The sequence below is a fragment of the Drosophila busckii genome, chromosome 2R (assembly GCF_011750605.1).
Source record: "Drosophila busckii strain San Diego stock center, stock number 13000-0081.31 chromosome 2R, ASM1175060v1, whole genome shotgun sequence".
NCBI lineage: Eukaryota > Metazoa > Arthropoda > Insecta > Diptera > Drosophilidae > Drosophila > Drosophila busckii.
In genome coordinates this window covers 10215370-10239071 of record NC_046605.1, presented here as the reverse complement: position 1 = coordinate 10239071, position 23702 = coordinate 10215370, and the positions used below count along the sequence as shown (strand labels likewise).

General features: G+C 40.6%; 7 protein-coding genes and 1 non-coding gene across 8 annotated transcripts; 4 read left to right on the top strand and 4 right to left on the bottom strand.

The window, feature by feature from the left end:
- Nucleotides 1-29: 29 nt before the first annotated feature.
- On the bottom strand, nt 30-1099 carry LOC108595421. The gene is made up of 4 exons (XM_017980649.1): nt 698-1099; nt 479-607; nt 275-416; nt 30-215 (listed from the first exon to the last, which is right to left on the bottom strand). The coding sequence occupies exons 1-3, from the start codon at nt 831-833 to the stop codon at nt 298-300; spliced, it is 384 nt and encodes a 127-aa protein (XP_017836138.1). The 5' UTR covers nt 834-1099; the 3' UTR covers nt 30-215; nt 275-297.
- Nucleotides 1100-2511: 1412 nt separating this feature from the next.
- LOC108595530 (thioredoxin-related transmembrane protein 2 homolog) lies at nt 2512-3836 on the top strand. The gene has a single exon (XM_017980784.2). It carries the CDS (start codon nt 2788-2790, stop codon nt 3610-3612), a length of 825 nt encoding a protein of 274 aa, XP_017836273.1. The 5' UTR covers nt 2512-2787; the 3' UTR covers nt 3613-3836.
- A 1301-nt stretch (nt 3837-5137) lies between these two features.
- LOC108594961 lies at nt 5138-6904 on the bottom strand. Its single transcript, XM_017980095.1, has one exon. The coding sequence runs from the start codon at nt 6902-6904 to the stop codon at nt 5138-5140; it is 1767 nt and encodes a 588-aa protein (XP_017835584.1).
- Nucleotides 6905-7700: 796 nt separating this feature from the next.
- Trnah-gug lies at nt 7701-7772 on the bottom strand. The gene has a single exon. It is a non-coding gene; the product is annotated as a tRNA-His (tRNA).
- A 2379-nt stretch (nt 7773-10151) lies between these two features.
- Nucleotides 10152-11255, top strand: LOC108595641 (Ir56b). Its single transcript, XM_033293121.1, has one exon. It carries the CDS (start codon nt 10381-10383, stop codon nt 11170-11172), a length of 792 nt encoding a protein of 263 aa, XP_033149012.1. The 5' UTR covers nt 10152-10380; the 3' UTR covers nt 11173-11255.
- LOC117134615 lies at nt 11173-11685 on the top strand (the record flags this gene model as incomplete). The annotated part of the gene is made up of 1 exon (XM_033293329.1): nt 11173-11685. A coding segment is annotated over one exon (474 nt), but the record flags the coding sequence as incomplete, so codon positions are not given.
- A 451-nt stretch (nt 11686-12136) lies between these two features.
- LOC108594962 lies at nt 12137-14062 on the bottom strand. The gene has a single exon (XM_017980096.1). It carries the CDS (start codon nt 14060-14062, stop codon nt 12137-12139), a length of 1926 nt encoding a protein of 641 aa, XP_017835585.1.
- Nucleotides 14063-15429: 1367 nt separating this feature from the next.
- Nucleotides 15430-17166, top strand: LOC108595870. Its single transcript, XM_017981162.2, has one exon. It carries the CDS (start codon nt 15436-15438, stop codon nt 17155-17157), a length of 1722 nt encoding a protein of 573 aa, XP_017836651.1. The 5' UTR covers nt 15430-15435; the 3' UTR covers nt 17158-17166.
- The last annotated feature ends 6536 nt before the right edge of the window (nt 17167-23702 follow it).

The window sequence follows — 23702 nt, the reverse complement described above, 5'->3', positions numbered from 1 at the left end:
TGCTTTTTGCTAAAATATTTTACGCTTCATTATTATATCACAAGTGTTTATTGAATTTTACATAGATGCGAAATGATTAAATTTGTTGACCAACGAGCAATTTGTAACTTTATCTTTGTTTGGTTAATAGCAAAAAATTAGTATATATATATATATATAAAGTATAGGGGTCAGTGTACAAGCAAGGCACAATGACTGGTGGCGCAACAGCTCAACTGCAGGAAATTAAAATTAGTTAATCTTTGCATAAATTGTGCAAATAATTTTTACTTACCGCTGCTGCGCCGTGCTTTTTGTTTAACATTTTGGCGGAGCGTATTCATTCTTCTTAACATTATGCGGAGAATAACGATTGTAGAGTCCCCAAATTGAGTTCATTAGTTTGTCATTATACTTCATTGGCAATGTTTCGCGTTCTGTAATGTGTACAATGCACTTGCTTATAATTAGGTTTAACTTTAAGCCTCGTTTAACTTACGCTGCTGATATTCCGTCTTATCCGCATTGGCCGCACGTAGACGCGAGACAATCATATCGCGTTCTTGAAACTGTTCACGCAGTTTGCAGGCAGCGAAGGCTCCTTGGGGCAGCGCCATGTCACCAGTTGCTATTTATAAATAATTTTTTATATGAACATACGTGTGTAAGTAAAACTTGTAAATTTTATATGTTTTGTTTACGCTCAACTGACACTTACGATGCGATTGTAGATTATTCAAGTAGAACAGAAACTGAGTTAGCTGCAGCTTGCTTTGTTTGCGCAATTTATTCCAGTCTAAAATCACTGGCTCTTTTAGTTTAAGCGAACTTTCACGCACTCGCAGCAGCACCATTCAAATTTGACAGTTTTGTAGTTTTTAAAATGTTTTCAAAAAATATTTCGTACTATAAGCGAAATATTTTTTGTATTATTGCACTTTTTTGTCTGGCAAGCACAGGTTAATTTATTTTGTTAGTTGTAATTTTTTCGTTTCTTGTTGTTTACTAGTCTTTTCTGGCATTAACAAATGCCTCGTTTATTTGATTTCTCTCGTAGCTTCGGGGAACGTTTTTATAGCAGCACAGAACACAATTAGGTTCAAAATCGAACTGAATCTGTGCGACAGCTTGCCACTGAATTTATAGAGAGTTGAGCTTGATAAGAGAGCCCTGCGGATCAGATGGGAGCTGCGCCATTTTGAAACATTGAAACAAGCCAAGGCGTGGACTTTGTTTATTTTCTTTGTATTTTTTATATATAGTTTTATAGCTGTATATATGCATTTAAGACCACGCGATCACGACACTCGGCATACCCTGCAAATTTTCCGGAGAGACTTCGACTCGATCTGATAATAATCAACGTGACCATATAGCTGATAAACAAATCGATTACAATTGTTTCCCAGGCCTTAGCTTAAACTGCGCAGTTCTCTTTTTGTTGTTGAGTAATCAAAAATAAAAATTTGAAACACAACTAGTACTATAGATAACCCAGTGAAAGAGTCAAGTTTAAAAGCAACAGGTTCGAGCTCACGTCAAACAAACCAATGTATGCTGTCTGAGTATTTTAGCCCACATTTGTTGAGATTGCAATCAGCAATCCATCTTGAAGGTTCCTGTGAAGTCAATAACATTGCCGGTTCGAACCGGATCGCTGTATCGGTTCTTAAGCTAGTAGAGTATATTCTAGTAGCATCATATTTCTGTTTCATTTCATTACATATTTGTATTTATGTCTAGCTGCTGCTGATGCAATTACTGACCTTACTGATGTTTATTGTTCAGAATGTTGTTTACCGCTAGCCTGGGAATTATATGATGATGAGCAACGTGCATTAGCACTTGCAGGAATCTATCAAGCATACGACCCTTGGGTCAGGCTATTTAATTGAAATCTTGTGTGATTGCTTTGTGTGCTTTGATTCACGGCTAGTAAATTCGCATCGATTTAGCAAATCATAAGAATTAGACAGACACACACGAAGAATTCAATTGATAACAATTCGCATCATGTTTTATATTGTGTGTGTGTAATCATCTTGTACTAAATAGAATGCAGCACAAGCAAGTTACATATAAATATTTATTTAAACTGTTGCCAAGGAAATATTACAAGCAAGATACTTTGTAGCATAGAATTTCATTTAAACAATGAGTAATTAGCATTGATTATCTAAATCGGCATCTCTGCATTATCTCTAATTAATTTGTTTGTTATGTATGTTCATCAGACCGAAATTCATCTCAAAGTAAATAAGGTCCAAAAGAGGTTCCTCAACATGCTGATACCAGACACGAGCGTCTATGGTCACGTAGCACGATTTGTTAAACTGATTACACATGCCGGGTCTGCTTTCATTTTGCATTTTATGTATGTAGATTAAGCGAACTTTTATAATTGGGGAAGTCTGGCATTGGGAGTTTTCGGATCACTGCACTGACAAGGGATTTATTTACTCAAGGTATGTTTGTCAAAACAAAAACAAATTCAGCTACAGCAGAAAACTCAATGTATATATATTGAGGGCAGGTTTCAAATGTAAATTCAAATACAATAATTTCCGGCGCGCTAACAAGAGTTGTACTAGTCCAGTAAACTATCGATAACTTTATCCAGCAGCTTAAAGTGGCAGCACTGCAAATAACAGCTGTTCTGAATGTCGATAGTCACACATCACACTGTCATTCACGCGTTGATTAAATAAAATTAGCTAATAACAAAAGAAAAGAAAAACACGGGAAGTTGTTAATTAAAAAGGTGACCCAGTTACGAATACACTTGCCCGGGCTCCGCATTGCATCGTCATGTCGTGGAAAAAGCAATTGCAGATTCTCGCAAAGCCCTATTATTGGGTAAACATACTGCTGGCCGTTTCGTATTTATTGGCAAAGAAGACGCGAATAATTTGCACGCGCCTTTTCCAACAAGGGGGAGAGGAGGATGTCTGTGATATGGACAGTCGTGAAATTGAGATACTGTTCTTCTTGCTAATTGTTGTCATGATACGGTCGCGCAAGTCAGGCAGCGTGACTATGATTAACTATTTGACGTCTTCGTTTCTCTATACAAAGGTAGCTAACATGATACTTTGGTCATATGCAGATTTTCGTTATGGCCTGGGATTCCTGTTGTTGTGCGTGCTGGTCGGCATGCTGCTCCCGGAGCCGTCGTACCGTGGTCCTGAACATATTACCTACTTCCGCAATTCACAAGTCTTTGATGAGGAGCTGGCTCGTGACAAGCGCACAACTTGGCTGATTTGCTTCTATACAGTTTGGAATCCCAGCTGCGTTAACTTTGCACCCATATTCGCCGAGCTATCGGCGGAGTATAATACGGATCTGTTGAAGTTTGGCAAAATCGATATTGGTCGCTTCCCAGATGTGGCGCAAAAGTATCGCATTTCTGACAGCAGCTTCTCACGCCAGCTGCCCACGGTTATACTGTTCCAGCAGGGCAAGGAAGTGGATCGCCGGCCTTGCAGTGATGCCAAGAATAAGCTGCAAAAGTTCTTCTTCTCCAGCGACAATGTGCGCGCCACCTTTGGACTGAACCAGCTTTACAAACAGGCTGTGGAGCGACAGCCGGCAGCCAAGCAAGCTGCCGTGGAGTCTAAAAAGTCACAGTAAACGAATCTCATCTCTCATGACGCTTGTACGTGCTAGTAGCTGTAGTTTGTAGCTATAATTTATTTGTTGCACAAAATGTTCACCTTGAGACACGTTCTACATAAAACTATGTAACTAAATTTAAAACACAATTTGTAACTAATGCGTACATTTGTAAACGATGCCATTGCCTAATTTATTTCTCTTAATTTGCAAAGACAAATGCTTAGTTTTTAATTAATAAATTGTAAAATTATGAAAGCAATTGAGCTTGAAAGCAAGTTTCATTTAATTGAACTAAAAATAAACTGCCGCGCATAGCCTTTATAAGTCCATAAACACAATATGACAACAGCGAACTTAAATTTTGTTCAGCAATGAAACAGAAATTGTTTTGCGCTTAAAATGTCTTCAAATATGCACTCTTATAACAGCTTACGAATTTATAAAGGCCCAAAGCACTGCTAGAATCGACTTGTGAATGGAACCAGGGTTCGTAAAATATGCAATGACAGACTATGCCGGCTGTTGTTGCGAAATGTGTTAAATAAAACTGTGTAACAATGAAGGTGGGGTAAACAAGAACAAGAGAACAACGGGCATGGAGCATATCCGGTGCGCTGCCATTGCCACTGCCTACCAAAGCGGGGTGGGGGCCATGTATATGGAAAATGCGTTGGCCAGACGAAACATGGAATAAACGCAAATCCTTTTTATCCATTCAATATGCCATACACACAAACAAACTCGTACACATTAATGCACAAATACAGACGAGTGCACACACACACACATACACAGACATTCGTCCGTCCACAGAGGCAGAGAAACGCTTTTGTGGTTATTATTTGTATATTTTTATTTTATTTTCAATGAAACGGAATGGAAATGGCCATTATTGTGTATAGTATGGCATAATATGATTGTCTCCCAGATGCGTGCGCGCTTTATTGACAAAAACAAAACAGAAAAGAGAAAAGGAATTCAATTTCCATAAGATATGCTAACTGTTTTAAATTAGGCACCCTGCCGGTTAAGCAATTAATCTGTGTGGGTTACGCTTGATTGTGCTTCGAATTTCTTGCGAAAATTTGTCATTCGTGAAAATCCAATAAGCTAACTGCTTAAGCAATATCCAACAATAATGCTGAGACGCATTGTGTTGACGTTTCTACCTTGAATTTTCATTTTCATGGCGTTGCTGTATATAGTGATGGTCAGAGAGAGAGAAATTAGGCGACAGTTAGATACACTACAAGCGCTTTGAGATACAATTTTAGCTTAAAGTACTAAATATTTGAAATTAGCTTACATATGTTTTGTTATTTCAATTTTCAATACATTTCAAATTTCGAGTTATTTTAGCGCGTTAACAATTCGTATAAGTAGCTAAGCAAACTGTCGTAATACAAGAATCTTTTAGCTTTGGCTGCCGTTTTTTATTGCATTTTTATGTCAACAGCAGCTGTTGCTCTTAATATCGTCGAGTTACCAACGACAGTTTGTGTATTTCTGTCAATTGCGCACAATTAAATTAAACTTGAAGTCAACGCCAGGCGACACAATGCTCGCAAATAAAAGCCACAGCAGCAAATACCCAGCCACCGACCAGCACAATCCAAGCCAGGCGCAGGGTGTCCAAACTGAACGCCTTGAAGTTGTCCACGTTATCGATAAGCCGCACAAAGCCTGCGTTCAGGGCATCATTGAAATCGGAGGCAAGCCAGTAGCTAAATAGGCCCGTGGTCTGCACGTTCATGATAAAGTGATTGAAGGGGACCTCAAAGTGCGAGTCCTTGCGCATGGCAAAGCCTATGACAGGCGAGCCCAGGCAGACCGATGAGTAGCGATAGATGGGCTTCTGTGCATATTGCTGCTGCAGGCGAAAGAACTCCCAGCGCTCGACGGTAAAGGGATACGAGTAGCTGGTATTGAAGCTAAGCAGCGCCTGCATCTGCTCATCGGGCCCGGAAGGCACCACCAGGCGCGCCACTTGCTCTTGCATATGTGGCGGCACTTGTTCCAGCACCATGGACACCTCATGTTGCTTAACCAAGATGCGTTGCTGCTGCGCTATGAGCTGCTCAAAGCTGTCCACCTGCTCGCCCACCAAGGTGGCGGTGAGCGCGCTGCTCAGCTGATTATTGTAACAGTTGGTAACAACGAAGCCCAAGACGAACAGCTGCAGTGCCACCAAAGCATAACGCAGTGAAGGCTTATAAATGCGCACAGGTGTGCTGAGCAATAAGTGCAGACTGAGCGACTCCAGCAGACAGTAGCCAGCGCTGCCACTGGCCGCAGGACTCAGCCAGTACAAGGCCACGCTCATGTAGCAAACACTGCCGAGCAGCAGCAGCCAGGCGCGCCAATGCAACGGACTCAGCAGATACATATAGCGTGGGATTTCATTGCGCACAGGCACTATAAGACAATTCTTGGCTATGGTCAGCGCATAGCTACGTACGCCGTATTCGGGCTCAATGCCAATGTAAGGATGCAACGTTATTTCGAGCTTCTGCGCTCCAATTAGCTGATTAATGCGACTCATGTTCACGCTGCTGTTGTTCTGCACCAAGCCCGCATTGCTGATGTTCAGCTGTGCATTGTGACGCTGCAGAAATTCGGCCATAATGTGATAGCCAAAGCCGCGCACGAGTTGCTCACCTGGACGTTGTGCATCGGGCACAATGAATACGCGTGGCACATCATTCTCCGCTGGCGTAGACACCACATAGCCGTTGAAATTGTGTGTTCTGCCAGCAAATAATGGTTTCTGCTGCTGCTGCTGCTGCAGCTCGAAGTAGCTCACCTTGGGATAGGGTGTATACCCATAGAGGCGTTGTTCATGCAACACCAGCACTTGCAGAAACTGCAGTTGCCACAAGCGTTCAAATATTTGCTGCAGTGCTAGCCTTTGGCCAGTCAGCACTACTATAAGTCGCGTGTTGTGCAATTTTCTCAGCTGATGATCCATATGCTGCCAGATGAGCTCCTCTGGTCCTTGACAGAACAACAAACTCAAAGCATCGGTGTTTATACGCAAACGCAGTCCGCGTTGGTCACTGATCAGCGGCGTTGTGCCGGTGAAAATGTAACTTGCTACGCTAAGATTTTGCTGCAGCCATTGCAGCAAGTGCTGCACTTGCTCCAGCTGCACCAGGCCATTGGTAAAAACGGGCGTATGCTTCCAGCTTTGCTCGTGGGCAACGCGCTCCACTATACTCTGCACAAAACTCATGTTGAATGCCGCCGGCGTGGCAGCTGCCAGGCTGTAGCTGCTGGCGAGCAATAGCAACAATGTGGCACGTTGCATATTAAAGTTTGCCTCGGCATACTTTGCTGTTCCGTTTTATATAGCGGCTGTATATAATTAAATTTAATTGGGCCAGCTTATTAAGGGTGGTCTGATTGCACTTATCAATGCGTAAGATGGTAAATTGAGCAGTAATTGGTAAAGTTTTCTTTGAAAGTAACAAACTAACAGCCAACAGCTTTAATTATAATTTATTAAAAGTGTTATTCTGAGTAAAAATAAGCTATGCACTTCGTAAACTTAATTCAAGACAAGCAATTCGGAATAATTGCGTATATATTATTATGATATCTTTAATTTGAATTTCTTTTTCTTTCACAATTGTATCGCTCAACAAATAAATTTACAATCCTGTGCATAAAGTTAACGCGACAATCGACAACTTGAATAAAAATCAATTAATTTTTGCTTGGCATTTAAACTAAATTTTAAACAACATTTTTGTGTGTTTACTAAAATAAATAATGTTATGCTTAAAATACACAAAAGAAATTATTTGTACATTTTTAGCTCATCCGAACTATATTTACATTTTGAATTGTAATCTTAGACCGGCTAATTATAGATAATCTATTAATTGTCTATATAAATGATAATAGCATAGCAAATATAATAGATAATAGCATGAATTTAATTAAGGATACGATTTTTATACTTCATTAATATAAAATAAGGAAAGACACAACTTTTTACATATACTATATGCAAAGAACTTTGCAATTATGTAATCAATACTAGATGAATAAAAAACTAAAAAAAAATTGCATCTTCTCCGTGACAATGCATATTGCAGCATTGCCGTGACCAGGATTCGAACCTGGGTTACCACGGCCACAACGTGGGGTCCTAACCACTAGACGATCACGGCTATTGAAGACGCTGATGTCAAGAGCGCCAAGTAGCGCATATATATAACAAATGCTCTACGCTTGGACAAGCTTTGTGTGTCTGCATTGCATGCTCTCTAACAACTTTTGCTTTGCTAACCCATAATAAACAAGCAGCAGCTGGAGCAACAGCAATAAAAACCAGCGATAAAGACCATGAAAAAAATATGTAGCAGCGGTGAAAGGCACACCACCCAGACCAGACCAGACTAAGCCCCAAGCAGCCAACCCGACCAACAAGTAAAACAGACAAACCAATAAACAAGATTTTGGTTTATGAATGAATTTAAATCGAGCTTGAGGAGCGGCAGGGGAGCTGACTGCTCGACTTGAAATTTCAATTCATTTTGCTATCAGCAGCAGTTTGTGGCTGTTCTCTCACTCTCTTTCTCTCTAACGTTGTTTGTGTGCAACTCGAGAACCCAAAGTTTAAAAGAGAATTGTTTGGTACTTGACATGCCAAATGTTCAAAAGTATGCATAAGTAAATGTCTATCGCAAAAGAAATAATGAATAAATTTATGAATGATACAAATGTTATGTTTATTTTGTATTATGCACAGACAGTTCTGCTGCAAAGTTCAACAATTCTGTAATTTTCGTCTCTTGCGTTGATAGGACAAAATTAAGAGCATTAACATTAATTAATTTCAATGATTTGCATCTACTTACGCAGTATATGAGATGCAATTGTATTTGGGTCTTGATGGAGGACGAGGAACAGCAGGAGCTGGTACAAGTTCCTTATCTTAAAAGGATATGCTTGATGGCCAATATCAATAGCGTTATAGCTTATCTCCTTTTTATTACTTTCCTGTTCTGCATTAAAATCCATAACCTGTCACTGTTAACTTTATATAGAACTTTAACAAATATAAAATGCTACTAAGCTTTTTATGACAACTGCCTTTGAGATTTATTAATTACTCTACCTTTTGTTATATTTAAGGGGTGGTCAATCAAACTGGGTTGCATTGAAACGTCCTCAAGGCACATTTATGTGTGATAACTGAAACAATTGATTACAAGTAAAGTTTTATTGCTCAGGAGGCAGGCTGAGCGATAAGTAAGCACATTAAGAAAATTAATGTCAAAGTTAATCAGCAACATAAATTAAACGATTTATGATTACAAATTATATTTATAGAAATGTGTCATACAGTTCGTGCACACTTTATTAAAAGTTAATGAAGTTTGTAGTTCACACAACCATAAAATCCACTTGACATTCTATAAACTTCCACTGCACGAGCTGCGAGCGGACTCGCCTATGCTGGTTATATCTTGTATTATCCGGTATTGGTATTATTTGTGCATTTAATGTATTTGTAATTACCCATAAGTACAATATTATTTCAATTGCACTTTTTGTTTTATATACGCAAATGTCCAACCACCCCAACCACCCTTAACAGTGGGCGCTGGCTTTCATTTTTTTTAACATCACTTTGGCGTTACGTGCTGAAAAATTCATATAAAAGCAAACTGTAAAGTGTTTACATATAAACTGAAAATTAACAAAAACACACATACACGTGTATTTATTGCTGTTTGTATATTTACGCCCTCATAGATAGACAGTAAACCGTAAATTTTTTTGCACAGATTTTTTTTGTTGCTGTAAATTTTGTGGCCTGCTTTTGAAATATTAATAAAAAGCTTGTACTGCTGTGTGTGTGTGTGTGTGTGTGTATGAGTATTTTGCGCTCCAATAATTGTACAAAAGCCTTGGGGCTATTTACAAGTATTGACCGTATGACTATAAAACAAATTCCAGCCTGCGCTTACAAATTAATTTTTGATAGCATTCGTCATACAAAAAGTTTATACTATATTCTCAATTTGTAACTATGCTTCAACACACTCACTCTCATAAATATGTATATATGTAAATAACTGTATATAATCGCTTAAAGAGTGCATGTGGGAGTTGCTGTTTGCATGTGGTTCAGTCAGGGCAAACAAAAACAATTCTTTGGTAATTGTTGAACAGTGTATGCAATTGTTTGTTTAAAGTTACAAAAGCATTAAGAGGAATAGCTTCAAAAAGCGCATAGCAATTTTAAATAATAAACAATTTCTTTGTGCATAAAGCTGTAAATGCTGTAAATTTAATTTGAGCTAAACGTTTTTGCCTAGGGAAATCTTTACTAAGCTTGAAATGAAAAGTCATTGCTTTTATAGTTTTGAAATTTGACTAGCTTGATATGTCTTAAAAATATATATCAAAGTTGTATATAGTAGCTGTAAAGCTTGTGTTTCTTATTTTAAGTTACTTTTTTATATCTATAAGCTTAAAATGAAAATCTTTAGTACTTTTGGTGGGCTTGTTCCACTGTGCCCGAGTCAGCGCCACGCCGCCAATATGTCTGCCAAAATCAAGGTCACACTGGACTCGCTGATTTTTGTTCGATTTGGTTTTTTGCAGTCTCAGTTGCCGTGCCCGTGCCGTACATGTGGTTCCCCTTAATTTACGGTTGTACGCCATTTGGCCCTGCCCAGTTCACAGCACTCGATAGTTGCAGTTATCCGGCGATAGCGGTATAAATATTACTTGCGGCACGAACTGTGCCAGCAGTTGGCCAGCAAAATGCTACAGGAAGGCATACATACGCCATTCAGTTCGGATATACCGCACGCCTTTGTCTACGAGGATAAAAATCGCTCCACGGTGTACTACTGCGGTCCCTACGTGCAGTCGCTGAAGAACTTTGCAGAGGCTTTCAAGTACCAGCTGTATCTGGAGCATGTGGACAGTTTGCCCAAGAAGTCGATGCTGCAGAATCAGCTGGCGTATGGCGAGTATAATGTATCGCTACACGGCGTAATAATGCGTCCGCGCCAGGACGAGCCCATGTACGATGTAACGCAATATAGTTATCCCATTGAGGTGATGACAAATTGTGTAATGGTGCCGCTGGCGCCGGAGCTGCCCAAATGGATGTACATGGTGTGGCCCTTGGGACGTTATGTGTGGACGACGCTCTTCCTCAGCATATTCTATGTGGCCCTGCTGCTGCGCTTTGTGCACTGGGGTGAGCCCATTGTGCGCTCCTATACGCGTAATCTGCTGCACGCCATGGCCTTGATTATGTACAGTCCGAATATGAATTTAAAGGTGAAGATGGAGCAGCCGCCGCTGCGCATGTGGATCTTCTATACGCTGCTCTACACTCAAGGCTTTATACTCACCAACTATCACATAAGCCACATGACCTCGTTTGATATGAAGCCAGTGTTTGTCAAGCCCATCAACACCTGGTCCGACTTGATAGAGTCCAAGCTGCGCATCATTATACCGGACACGCTGCTGGAGGAGCTGCGTCTGCTGCCCGTCGTGGACACATCCTCGTTGAATGCGCAGTTCGAGCCACGCATTTGACAGGACTATCAGGAGCTTTTGCAGCGGCCCTCACGCGCCTACGCCTACGTTGTTACCCAGGATGCCTGGGACTTTTTCAATCGCCAGCAAAAGGTGCTCATCCAGCCGTATTTCCACATGTCTCAGGTGTGCTTCGGTGGCCTCTTCAATGCGTTTCCCATGCAGAAGAATGCAACGTTTGCTGCTGCGCTGGATCGCTTTATGCTCTATGTGCGCCAGGCGGGTCTATGGGGCTACTGGGAGGACATGGCTTTCATCTATGCGGTGCGTGCCGAGTATGCAATGGTATTCCTGGATACCTATCCGGTGGAGCCTCTCAATATGGAGTTCTTCAATACTGCGTGGATTGTATTTGTCGCTGGCATTCCCATATGCTGTGTGGTTTACGTCTTGGAGCACATCTGGTACCGCTGGCAAAGGCGTCAGTCCAGGCAGCGACAGCTCAGTTGCCAGTGTCCAGTGCATGGTGAATAAAGAGCAAGTTTAATTTGCTTTAACAAATGTTGCAATGCACAGAGCTTTAAATATATTTTAACTAAATGTACTTTATATTTTTAATCGTATCTTAAACTTATTAATAATAAACAAATTAGTACAGCTTTCAAATTTTTATATTAAGCACAGCTATAAGCCTAAGCTAATGGAGCACAACATTCGTTAGCCATCTATTATTATGGGTATAATTTTATTTGTTCCTTCAGTTGAGCTGGCTGCTTTGCTTTCTTTTTGCCATAGCTTTTCTAATATTCATACAATTCTTGAATTTTTTGTTGCCTTATGCTCATTTGAAATTTAAGCAACATTTGTTGCCAAAATATCGAAAATCTAAAGCTAAAAACTGAATTTGAATGCAGTTTATTCAGATGCACGCACGAGCTTAAAATCGACTCCCAAATCGGAGATAACATTTGCTTGCAATTGAAAAAAATATAATTAAAATTACAATATTTATTTATTTATTTAATTACTGTCGTCTGAGTACATTGAAAAGCGCTTGTAGCTTGCGCTGAAAACTAAATTTAAAGCGCTGCTTGTAGCTTTTAAGCAACTGGCACTTCATCTCCAAGACAAAGGACAGACCAGCGAGCACCAAGCCCATACACCAAGTGCGCATCATAGTGCCAAAGAAGCTCATGCTGAGCGGCGCGGGAGCGTTGGTCTCCAAGTAGTATTGCATATAATGCATGCTCAAGGCTTCCAGAAAAGCCTCCTGCGACCAATACTGGTGCAGTCCCGACTGCTGCACCAGCAATATGAATTCCTGATGCACCGAGTGCAGGTGCGAGTCCAAGTGCATGGGATACACATGATAGAAGGGCCCAGTGCAAATGTCTGTGAGCCTGAAGCGCGGCTTGTTCAGATGCCGCTGCTGCATGTCCAGAAAGATCCAACGATCGCTGGGCACAAAATAGCCAAAGCTGGTATTGAGCCTATCGCGATGCAGTTGACTTGTCTGCGCATCCACCACGTCCACCTGCTGCAGAAAGCGCTGTGAATATTGCTGCGAGGACAGCACCAAACGGTCGTACTCAAAGCTTTGCACCTGAATGCGTAAATTGGCTGCTATGATGTCCTGCATAGTGTTGAGCTGCAGCGGAGTGGGCGTCGAGGTCATATAGCTGGCCATTTTGGATATGTACATGTTCGAGCTGACAATACCCATGATGAACATCATGACGTATAAGTAACGCATGCGCTTGGTGGCGATGCGCATGACAGACAAGGGCGGACTGTTGGTAAAGCAGGTGACGCACTGCAGCACAGCGGCGCTAAAGTCACGCGGACGCCGCGGTGTGCACAGCCAGATGGCCATGCTCATGTACGCAGCGGTCAGCAGCAGCAGCAGCCAGACTATGTCATCCAGCGCCTCACGCACGTAGGTTTCTTGCGGAGATTGGCGATTGTAGGGCACCATGAGACACCAGTCGTTGATGCCTATGGGATAGCTAAAGCTGGACGAGTGGTTGCCGGTAAGATCTGTAAACGAGTGTATCATCGTTTCGTATACGCCCTGTATAACCAATTCCAGCATGCTCGAGAGCTCAAAATATTTGAGCGTCTGATTCTCGTTTGGCACATGCAGCGTCGCATTCACCCAGTGCAGAAAATTGTAAAACAAGCGCCCACTATTGCCAAACACCTGCCCATTCCGCCCCTTAAACACACGCGGCAGGTCGTACATAATGGGGGACTGCACCACATAGCCCTGCATGTTGCTCGCATAGCGCTTGAAGAACTTGCGCGCCTGCCAGTTGAGCGTGCTATTGACTACGCTGAGTGTGGGATACGGCTCCAGCAGATAAACATGATTGCGTATGGTGAGCAGCAGCGTGTTGGTGAACTGCCGCTGCCAGGACCACTCCAGCACCTCCCGCACAAGCCTGCTAAAGCGCGCATAGTCGTCCAAGTCGGCGTAGAAATCAGCGCTGGTCAGACGCGGAAACAAAATGAACATGGTCTTGAACCAACGCACGCCTTTCAAGCTTTGCGCCGCCACCTCCATAATGGGATCCGTGCTGCCCGTCGTATAGATCATCACCAGCGAGGGTGTGCTTATCAGATCGCGCATTGTTCTGCTGCCATTGCTATGCTGGCGTAGAAAAACTTTCGGCTTCAGTGGAAAGGTGCGGCGAAAGTTGAACAGGAACTCATCGCCGCTTGGGTTGTGCACATTCAAACGCTCCGATAAGTAGAATATAAAGTTTTTAAAATCATATATGCGATTCAAGCGATTGACCACATTCAGCACAAAGCTGTTGTTGATGCCCTGCAGATGCGTGACCACTTGGCTGACATTGATGGCCGCGCTGCTGTCCACATCCGCTGCAGTTGGTGCTGGTATTTCGATGTTGTGCTCGTTCAGTATGAGCTCAGCGCTCAGATTGTTCATTTTAATGCTACGATTGTCGTTGGCCAACTAAAGGTCTTGGCCAGTTAGCATAGCGTGCCTGACATTCAACTGACAAGTTTGACAAATGCAGCGCGCAAATATTATTGGCCAGCAATCAAACTGTTTGCATTTGGGCCAGCCAGGTGCAGTGCCAATTAATTGCCAATGCCACTTGCATAAATTTAAGACGCTATAGACTTAGTTTTTGCCTAATAACTTTTGTCAGCTTGTGTCTTTTGCTTAGTGCCTTGGGCCACTTGGCCAACTGCGCTGCGCTCCTGTTACCTGCGTTGCGCTCCAACTGTTTATTGACTCATAAAACCAAAATTGTTTTTATCTCCATGGCAAATCAGTCGCATTTCAGTATTTAAGTCGTATTTATGCGGCAGGCTCCATATAATTGGACAAATCGTTTTAGGTCATGCAACTTACTGCTGCGACATGAGCTTAGCGATTTATGCCATCAACACACAAACACGCTGCGCTTGTTGTTGTTGTTGCTGTAAGTGTAATTGCAACAAGCTTCAGCTAATTGATTTAGCTCCGGAAGCATTTACTTCCAATTGAGCGCTTGAGCTCGCTTTTATTGTTGCAGCTGCTTAGTAATTACAGCTAATACTTTAATACAAGTTCTAGGTATCAATCAACACTAGCAACTAACTCATAAGGCAGCATTTCTCATAATTCAATTTAAACTTTTACATTCAAAATTTATCTTGCTTATGCAATTGAATTTGTCTCAAATTGAATGAAATGAACAAATGAATTTGTCCCCACAGAAATATTTTCTTTTTACAAATTTAAATTGTTTTATTGAAATTGGGATAGCCCTTCAGTTTGTAGATTAAAGTGATTATCAGGGGTGGCACAAACTTCTATGAAATCAAATTGTAGCTGACGCAGCACCTAGATAAATTTTATTGTTTGGTATATTAAGTTTCGGACATAACAAATGTCTTAAATGTTTAAAGAAAAATGCAAAATGTGTTACATTTTATAAACTAAAAGTATTTATAATGTAAATTTGAGGCTATTGTGCTCTAAACGGCTAGAGCAGCAATATACTGGCTGCTTGTTTATATTTTTTTTCTGTTTTTTTTTATTACCATACCTTGCTTAATGACATTGTTGTGCACATGTTAAAAATGTAACTAATTAATTATGTATGCGTGTGTGTGTGTGTGTGTGAAGTTGTTGCGAGCTGTCTCTTGAGAAATCACGTTGAGTATTTAGCGTCAGCAATTAGCAGGTTAAGCGGCATAACAAAATCGCTGCATTACGCATACGGCACGTGGGCTGCTCGCAGCGCAGTTATGTCTGCGGCTCATTGGTTAATTGGCATACTAATGCTGGCGCACAGTGGGGCATGGAACATGCATTATGTAGTTCAGCTCTTGGTGCCATTCAATCGCTTGGTGCAGTTCCAGGAGATTGTTTGGTTCATTAGCCAGGAGCTGCGCATGGAGCACACTGAGCATGTGGATGAGTTGATACGCAGAATCGACGAGGGTTTCGGCACCACACAGCATGTGATCTCCAACAATTCCAAGCTGCGCATGATACGCTCGGATGCGCGACGTAATCATATGAGCATAGTGCTGACCACCGGATTGGAGGATGCCATAGTGCCGCTGTTCAATAAAGTGCTGACGGGCAGGCACTTTTACTTTGTTGTCATCATACTGGTGGACAAAGTGCGCCACATGCAGCCCGTGTATGAGTTTTGCAAGTTCCTCTACGAGTATCAGTTTCTGAATGCTTTGCTCTATTTCGAGTCGCACGATGGAGTGAATCAGTTGTGGGGCGCCTCGCGCTATCCTGTAATGGAAATAGAGAATCGCACAGATATTGGAAGCTTCTTTCGCAAAAGGGCCAGTCAACTTACAGGCAGCTCGAATGTAGAAGGATTTGCGTTTCCCACGCCGCTGCGCCAGGACCTGCCGCATTTGTTCAAAGTGGCGCAACGCCAGGAGGGCAGCACGTATCGCATTATTGAAACCTTTGTGCATCACTTGAATGGCAGCTTCAGTGAGCTGGCACTGCCGCCGGATGCGCTGGGCGGTCAAGTGGTCAATATGCAGCGAGCACTGCAGCTGGTGCGTGAGCGACGTGTGGAGTTCCTGGCACATGCCTATGCGCTCTTTATGCCCGACGAGCAGCTGGAGAAGAGCTATCCGCTGCTGGTGGTGCGCTGGTGTCTGATGGTGCCGCTGTACAATAGCGTGTCCACGCTCTTCTATGTGCTGCAGCCATTCCATTGGATCGTTTGGTGCTTTGTCCTGGGCGCCTTTGTTGCCTTGAGTCTGCTGGAGCTGTTTTGGCTGTGGCTACGTGGCGGTGCCAGTCCGGCGGATGCATTGCTCAACTCATTTTGCTATACAATCAACATAGCCACGGGACGGCAGCTGCTGCGACCCGCTAGCTTACGCTTCCTGCTGCTGCTTGCCGTATTTTTTCACGGCTTCTTCTTGTCCGCCCAGTACACTTCCAACTTGGGCAGCATTTTGGCTGTGAATCTGTTTCATGCACAGATCAACACCATGGATGACATACTGGAGGCGCAACTGCCCGTTATGATCATTGACTATGAGCTGGAGTTCTTGCTGCAATTGCACGAGGATTTGCCGCCCGCATTCCGCCAGCTGCTGCGCCCAGTGGACAGCGGTGTGTTTGCCCAACATCAGACGGGGTTTAACAGCTCCTTTGCCTACTTTGTTACCGAGGATGCTTGGCAGTTTCTGGATGAGCAGCAGCGGCATTTGAAGCAGCGCCAGTTCAAGTTTAGCGACATTTGCTTTGGCTCCTTCCATCTGGCCTATCCCATGCAAATGGATTCGTTTCTTTGGCGCGATCTGGAGTACTTTAGCTTTCGCATACACTCGTCGGGCTTGCTCAACTATTATGCCAGGATCAGCTTCGATGCAGCTCTACATGCGGGCCTGGTGCAGCGTCTGCAGGAGAACAAGGATTTTACTTCGGCCGGCATGCAACATTTGGCCGTTGGCTTTATGCTGCTGTTGGTCATGTTCGTGCTGGCCAGCGTTGTGCTGGCATTAGAAATTCTGCACGCGCGCTTAACTCGTCAAATTGCTTAAATTCCGTTGTACTAAGTATACGCAGCAAGACACTCGCACACACACACGCCGCTTGGCATTTTCTCATTAAATTTTAATTGCTTGAAAATTGTTCTAATTTGCTGGCAACTCTCTGCCCTGTAAGCTTTGCAGTTTATGTCTTGATTTTTGGCACAGCTGCCTGCTTGGCCCGGGCTCGGCGAACAAATTGCAATTAGCCGTGGCTTAATGTCAATGCAAGCTTAAAACATTTATGATTGATGCAGACTAAGGAATTTGCGACTAACGCTTGCCTTAATGCCATATTGACAGCAGTTTGCTTTTGTTATGCGATGATTTGTCAAATATTTCGTTTTAATGCGCACGCCGTTGTAAAAAGCATAACCTTAAGCCACGCGACTGATGTCGCACAAGTATCGTGGGAATGCTGACAACTGGTCAGCACCTGAAGCTAACACACACACACACAGACAGACAGACAGACATACAGACAAAGGCATAGCCACAGATGTGAGGAGGCATCTTAAACTTCAGGCAGTAGCACATTTCATTGTTACTGCGGGCGTTTTTATATGTGCTTTATGTACTTTATGTGTGGTTCTTCTTTAAATGCTTATGCCGCCAGCGCTAAAGTACATTAAACCAGCGTGTTGAGCCGGCGCTTTTTTCTTATTTTAAGTAGTAACTATGAAGAGTTTTATTTATTCTTATTAAAATAAGTGCACACACAGCAGAAGTTTAAAAGTAAGAGAGATCGCGCTGAGCAGCTGTTACACTGCCCGTAGCAATTAGCTTTTGACAGCGTGCTTTTTATTATCGATTTCGATAACTTTGCATAGAGCTTAAGAATTTAAATCTTTAGTGCTCACACTAAATTTAAAAGTTTTATTTGCTGTTTGTTTTCTGAGATTGCTAACTATATGACAGTCAAAATATTAAGTTATAAATTTAGGTAACTCCATTAAAATGCTGCTTGCTGCTGCTATCTTTTTTTCAGATTGTTTTGGCTACAGTTTTTTTTTCGGCGCACACACAACTTCAAATGGACATGCATTCTTTAAATGTGTGCGTGGCTGTGTGTGTGTGTGTGAAAGTTTGCCGTTGGGTGTTCATGTGTATGTGTGTATGTTTTAGTGTGTTTTTGCCATTTTCAAACGGAAGTGAAATGTGCGAAAGCACGAGAGTACTAGTTGAACGAAAGCCCTCGAGTTGTTTCGTTGTGCCGTTGCTCATGTCAAGTGCCAGCTGCTGCTCTGTTGCCCTCACTATTTGGAACCCGCTGCTGATGCTGCTGCTGCTCCTGCTGCTGTCCTGCGTTCTCGTGTTCATGCCATCCGACAGTTGGGCTTGCACTCTCGACATTTAACGACGCCCACACGTTCTTTTTTGAACCCTCACCCTCCACCCACCCACCCACCTCGCACAGCTTCCAGCTACTCTCGCAGCTTGTGGCGAGCAGGTGTGTTTGACTGGCACCGCAGCATGTGTCGAAACATTCGCAACCACTGGCCGTTGAGTTGTTGTTGTTGTTGCTGTTGTTGGTCCTGTTCGTGTTCGTTTTTGTTGTGCGTGTGTAGCTGCTAACTGTTAAGCGAAATTACCGCAATCTCCGCACGTCGAACAATTTTTAATGCTGAAAAATGTATTTTCTAATTTTCTTTGGCCGCCGCCACAGTGGGCCAAACAGCAAAAAACCGCGCACACAAAATTAGTTTAAGCACACTAACTTGTTTATTTGTTTAAATGGCCCACAGTGCGCTGGGTCAAAGTTTATTTTAGCTCTGCCAGTTGTGGGTCATTGTGGGATAAACAGCTGTAAAGAATGTTTAGCTTTTTGTTCAACTAACTGCTAGACAAGCGCCACCCAGCCGGTCAGCCTGCCTGCCACTCTGCCATATTCTGTTAATTAAAAATAATTATTTTATCATTGAAGCTCTCACTTTAGCTAGCATTGCCTTGGCACAAAGTGCAGCATTCAATTTCAATTTCCAAAGTGCTAAAGATTGCTATTTTTCTTTTTGAAATTCTCGTTATGCTCCTTTTTTTCTCTAAGCTGCTCACATTTCACCTGCTCTCGCTTTCTCACTCTCACTCGATGCGCATCACTGGCAAATGCAATTTGCACATTAATATCGAAGCAGCTAATTTTCAATATTATACCGACAAACTTGCCAACTGGCTGAAGACGGGGGCGCTGGCTGTGAAAAGGCTTTGGAAAAAAGGCAATTTCCGCCTTTTTGATGCATTCTTTAATGGTCTAAGCAGACCAGATGATGATGAGGGGGGCTGTGGGTGTGGAAATGAAAGTTGTATGCAGCCAATATGCCCATTATGCTAAAAGTTTGTGTGCCAAGGAAAATGTGTGTGCGGGTGTGTGTGAAAAAGAAAAAAGAAATTGCACTAATAATGATATTCGATGCGAGGATGTGCATAGCGTGACGTAAGCCCGTTAAGTCAGACAGTAGATACAAATCGTAGCTTATATGTTAGACTAGATAGACACAGCGTTGGCAGTAAAAAATCACATTAGCCTCAATTTATGTCCTCAGTGCTTATGATTTGCCAGCATTTTGATGAGACTAACTAAATTCTGTGAAAAGTTTATGCAGTTGCAACTTATGGCGCTTGACTTAATTATTGTTGCAATCCTTTGCTGGTTGCAAGTTTGCTCACTTAGCTGTTTGGCATTTTGGCAGCTTGCGCAGATTTCTTTTTAGCTTTTCGTTTGCCTTTGCTGCATAATTTAGTCGCTTTATGCAGCTAGAAAGAAAAAAATGAACGTGGCTGCCTGTGTTTTCACGCGTTTCTTTTTGCCAGAGTTTGCCTTTTGGCCTGCTGCCTCTTGCCTCATTATCTGCATCTTTTGGCCAAGCAACAATTGTTGTTTGCAGGCTGAGTGAGAAACCAAAACTTTTTCCCCGCATAGCTTGCATACTTAAGAGCGTTTTTCTACTCTCTCTCTCTCTCCTCTCTCTCTATCTTTTTCGCTATAAGCGCGCTATAATAATGTTTGCAATTAAACTAATGAAGTCATTTGCACTGCTTGCCATTAACCTTTTACTCACACACACGCAAACACAGGCTTAAGTAAGTCAAAGTTTTAACTATCCCATGTTAAAGTTCACTGCATAATTGCATTTTGTTTGCTGTTTTAAAAATTTTAACGATGCTGCTTGATAAACTTTTAAAGTTCAACGTATGCTGCTATTGACCGTTGAGTAAATTTTCGTTTACCACAATATTTTGCTTGTTGTTAGCTGTCACAACACGACAGTGAATATTATTAATGGTGTGTAACTGTATATGGAATATATATGAAGGGGGTAGCGCTTGGGTTCGAATGGTTGGCAGGACTAGGACTAGCATGAAAATAGTCAAAAAATAACTTTTGTAGATTTTGATTAAAATAAATATGGAAAAAAATATTGAACATTTATCATAATTTCTGTCATTAGACTCTGTATAAAAAAGTATAATGGTTGCATAGTTCAGTTTAATTATATAAGTGCATAAAAGGCAAAAGCAGATGCGACTTCGGACTCCATAAAGTGCAGCAGGCGTTCTAACTGAGTCTATTAGTTGGTCTGTCTAGCCACATAAAACCTATTAAGCTTGTTTTAAACATATCTGGCAGAGCTTCAAACTGTTATTGATGCCCAACTGCACTCATTGCTGCATAAATCTCATAACTCCAAAAATGAAATACGCAAAGAATTTTTTAATTTAATATTTAATTTTTATTTATTCGCATTTCGTGTTGCTTTTACAATATTTGTTGTATGCATAAAGTTGCTGTTTGTTTGTTGGTTTGTTTATTTATAATTTGCCACTGTTTTGCAATTTACAATATGTATCGTACTCTCATGGATTGGTTTCGATTTTCACTTGCGCGATATTTTTGTCCGTTTCGCATTATATTTGTTCTGCGCTTATTTCAATTACAAGTTTGCTGCAAAATTGACACACACAATCTGCTGTTATATTTATTTGTTTATGAACATTGTAAATTACGCTTGTGTTTGTTACTAAGTTTTCTGTATATTATTTTTAAAGTATGTGTGTTTGGTTATTTGTTAAAGATTAGACAACATGCTGGGTACTAAAGCTCCCATTTGTGTGTGTAAATGTATGTGTGTGTGTGTGTTTTTAATTATTTTTGGCAATTTTTAAGATTTTTCTTTTTATTAAAAATTAAATAAAATCTCATGTTTTCGTTTAACAAATGTCGCAATGCGCTTAACTAAATAATTAATTTCTTTACAATTAAAATTTGCGCTAACAGTTAAAAATTGTATATTATGTTGTATTTTATTAAGCCATTAGTTTTTTTTTAATTACAAATATATTTTTTGGTTTTCGTTTTTTTTTTATCATTTAGCTAATTTGACACTTAAAGCGGAAAAACTTAACAACTTTTCTTTGAAGGATTTGAGTTGCCATTGATGTATAATTAATTCTCTGTTTAGTGATGTTCAATACACACTTATAGCTAAATACAATGGTTTAGTTTAGTTTAGTTATTATTAATACATGTATATAACATTTATTATGTTTGCGTTTCGGTTGTTGTTGTTATTGTAGTTACATTTAAATTCCGCTACTAATAAAATATATTTTATATGTATTTTATATGCTAATTATGGGTATTTGCTTTTTAATGCCTTTTGTATACATACAAGCGTCTCCTAGACAGAGACGCGTGCTCCTAGCATTTTCAAAATATACTCAAGAGTTGTTTTGTTTTTTTTTTTTCTAAGTTTTAACTTAATGTTCGATTTTGTTTTCTTTTAGTTAAATATGGTGGTATTCTGCAGTCAGCGTTGAGAAGAGAGAGCATCTCTTATAGTGATGGCAAACATACTATGTATATAGATATGGTAATTTCTATAAGAAAGACTCGCCATTCTTCTTGTTGTTGTGAGAGCAGCTGGTGGGTAGTTCTAGACTAGCAATAGTTAGTGTGAGAGTATAAAGTTGGGCGGCTAGTAGGGATAGTAGCTGAAGTTGTTGCTGAGGGAATCTCTATAGCTATAGCTAACTCCCTGATCATTGAACCGAACTTTAAGCATAGAGTATAGCCTATTGCCTTAGCTATGTTATGTTATGTTAGTGTTAGTTACTTGAATATTATTTTATACTTGATCAGGTTGCACCACAACTTACAAATCAAGCGCTACTTACAAATGTTTGCTGTTTGCTTTAGAGTTGATCGTTTCGTTTGTTATTCTTTTTCCGTTTACTGTAGTTAGCAACGTTGAATAAATTTTTCCAAAAAGGAGTTAGAGCATACACATGTGTGCGTATGAGTGTGTGTTTGAGTGTGAGTGTGTATAAGATTATCTATTTGTTGTATAAGTACACATATGTATGTATAATCTCTATATATGTATTTTCATAGTTATTATGCATATGTATATATATATATAAAGTTATGTACGCACACATACATGCACTGGAATTACAGTTACAGCTATAAGTATATAGACACAATGTTTTTTGTTTATTTCACAATTCGGTTTTTTTTGTTTGTTGATTTCTCCACTAAGTTTATTTTATTTAGAAATAGAGGCGGTGGCATTTTATTTGGACTCCATTTATACAGTTAGTCAGTGAAATGATAGAACAACGCATTGCAGTTAGAAAGAGACTGAGACTGAGACTGAGTGAAAGAGATAGAGATACATACATACATATACATATATAGACAGCAAGGCGTCGGTGGCATAAATTAAAGTCACAGTTTAGCATTTGTTAGCATTATGTATATAGTATATAGCCTAAGTAGTAGTAGTATATGTATATGGTATATAGAATGCTACAGTAAATTGTCTATATGTACGTATGCCTACAGTAAACACAATTAGTTGCAAACACAAACTCAAAGGATACATCAATTGTACATTTAGTTTAGTTATTGTTAAGTTAAGTTTAAGTGCAATTTACATATACCATACATAACTTTAATTTATGCAAAATCACATTTGAATTTAGTATAAACAACAACAAAAATAAAAATCAACATCACGTTTCTCTGTGTTGACAATTGCTTTGTTCAACTTTTATACAATTTGTTTTCGAAGTTAGGCTAAACGAAGTATGAAGTTTGTTGTTTAAAGAACTGCTAATCTATAATTATCTATTTATTTATAAGTATTTATAGTAAATGTATATTTTATTTTGGGCTAATGCTTGCTTAATATTTTTTGTTGACTTATTCCTTAATTGATGTTCATGTTTATTACACAACTACCTTTAAGTTTTACTTGAAATTGACATTAGGATCGTTCTGTTCGCCGCGTAACGGGACAACGCGTTTGGATGCGAACTTTTGCTTGCTTAATTACAAAAATTAATTAGAATACTAATTACACCCGACTTAGTGATTCTTGTAAATCATATTTGTTTAGTGCGTTTTATATATAACTACATACATATGTATATGCTATAATTAACATTGTTTATTGTGCAGTTTACTAGTTTATAATTCACAGTTAAAAATAATTGAAAGACAATTGACACTAAGCTAAGTGCATTTACTGCTTTAATTGGTGTACTCGTTATTGTTT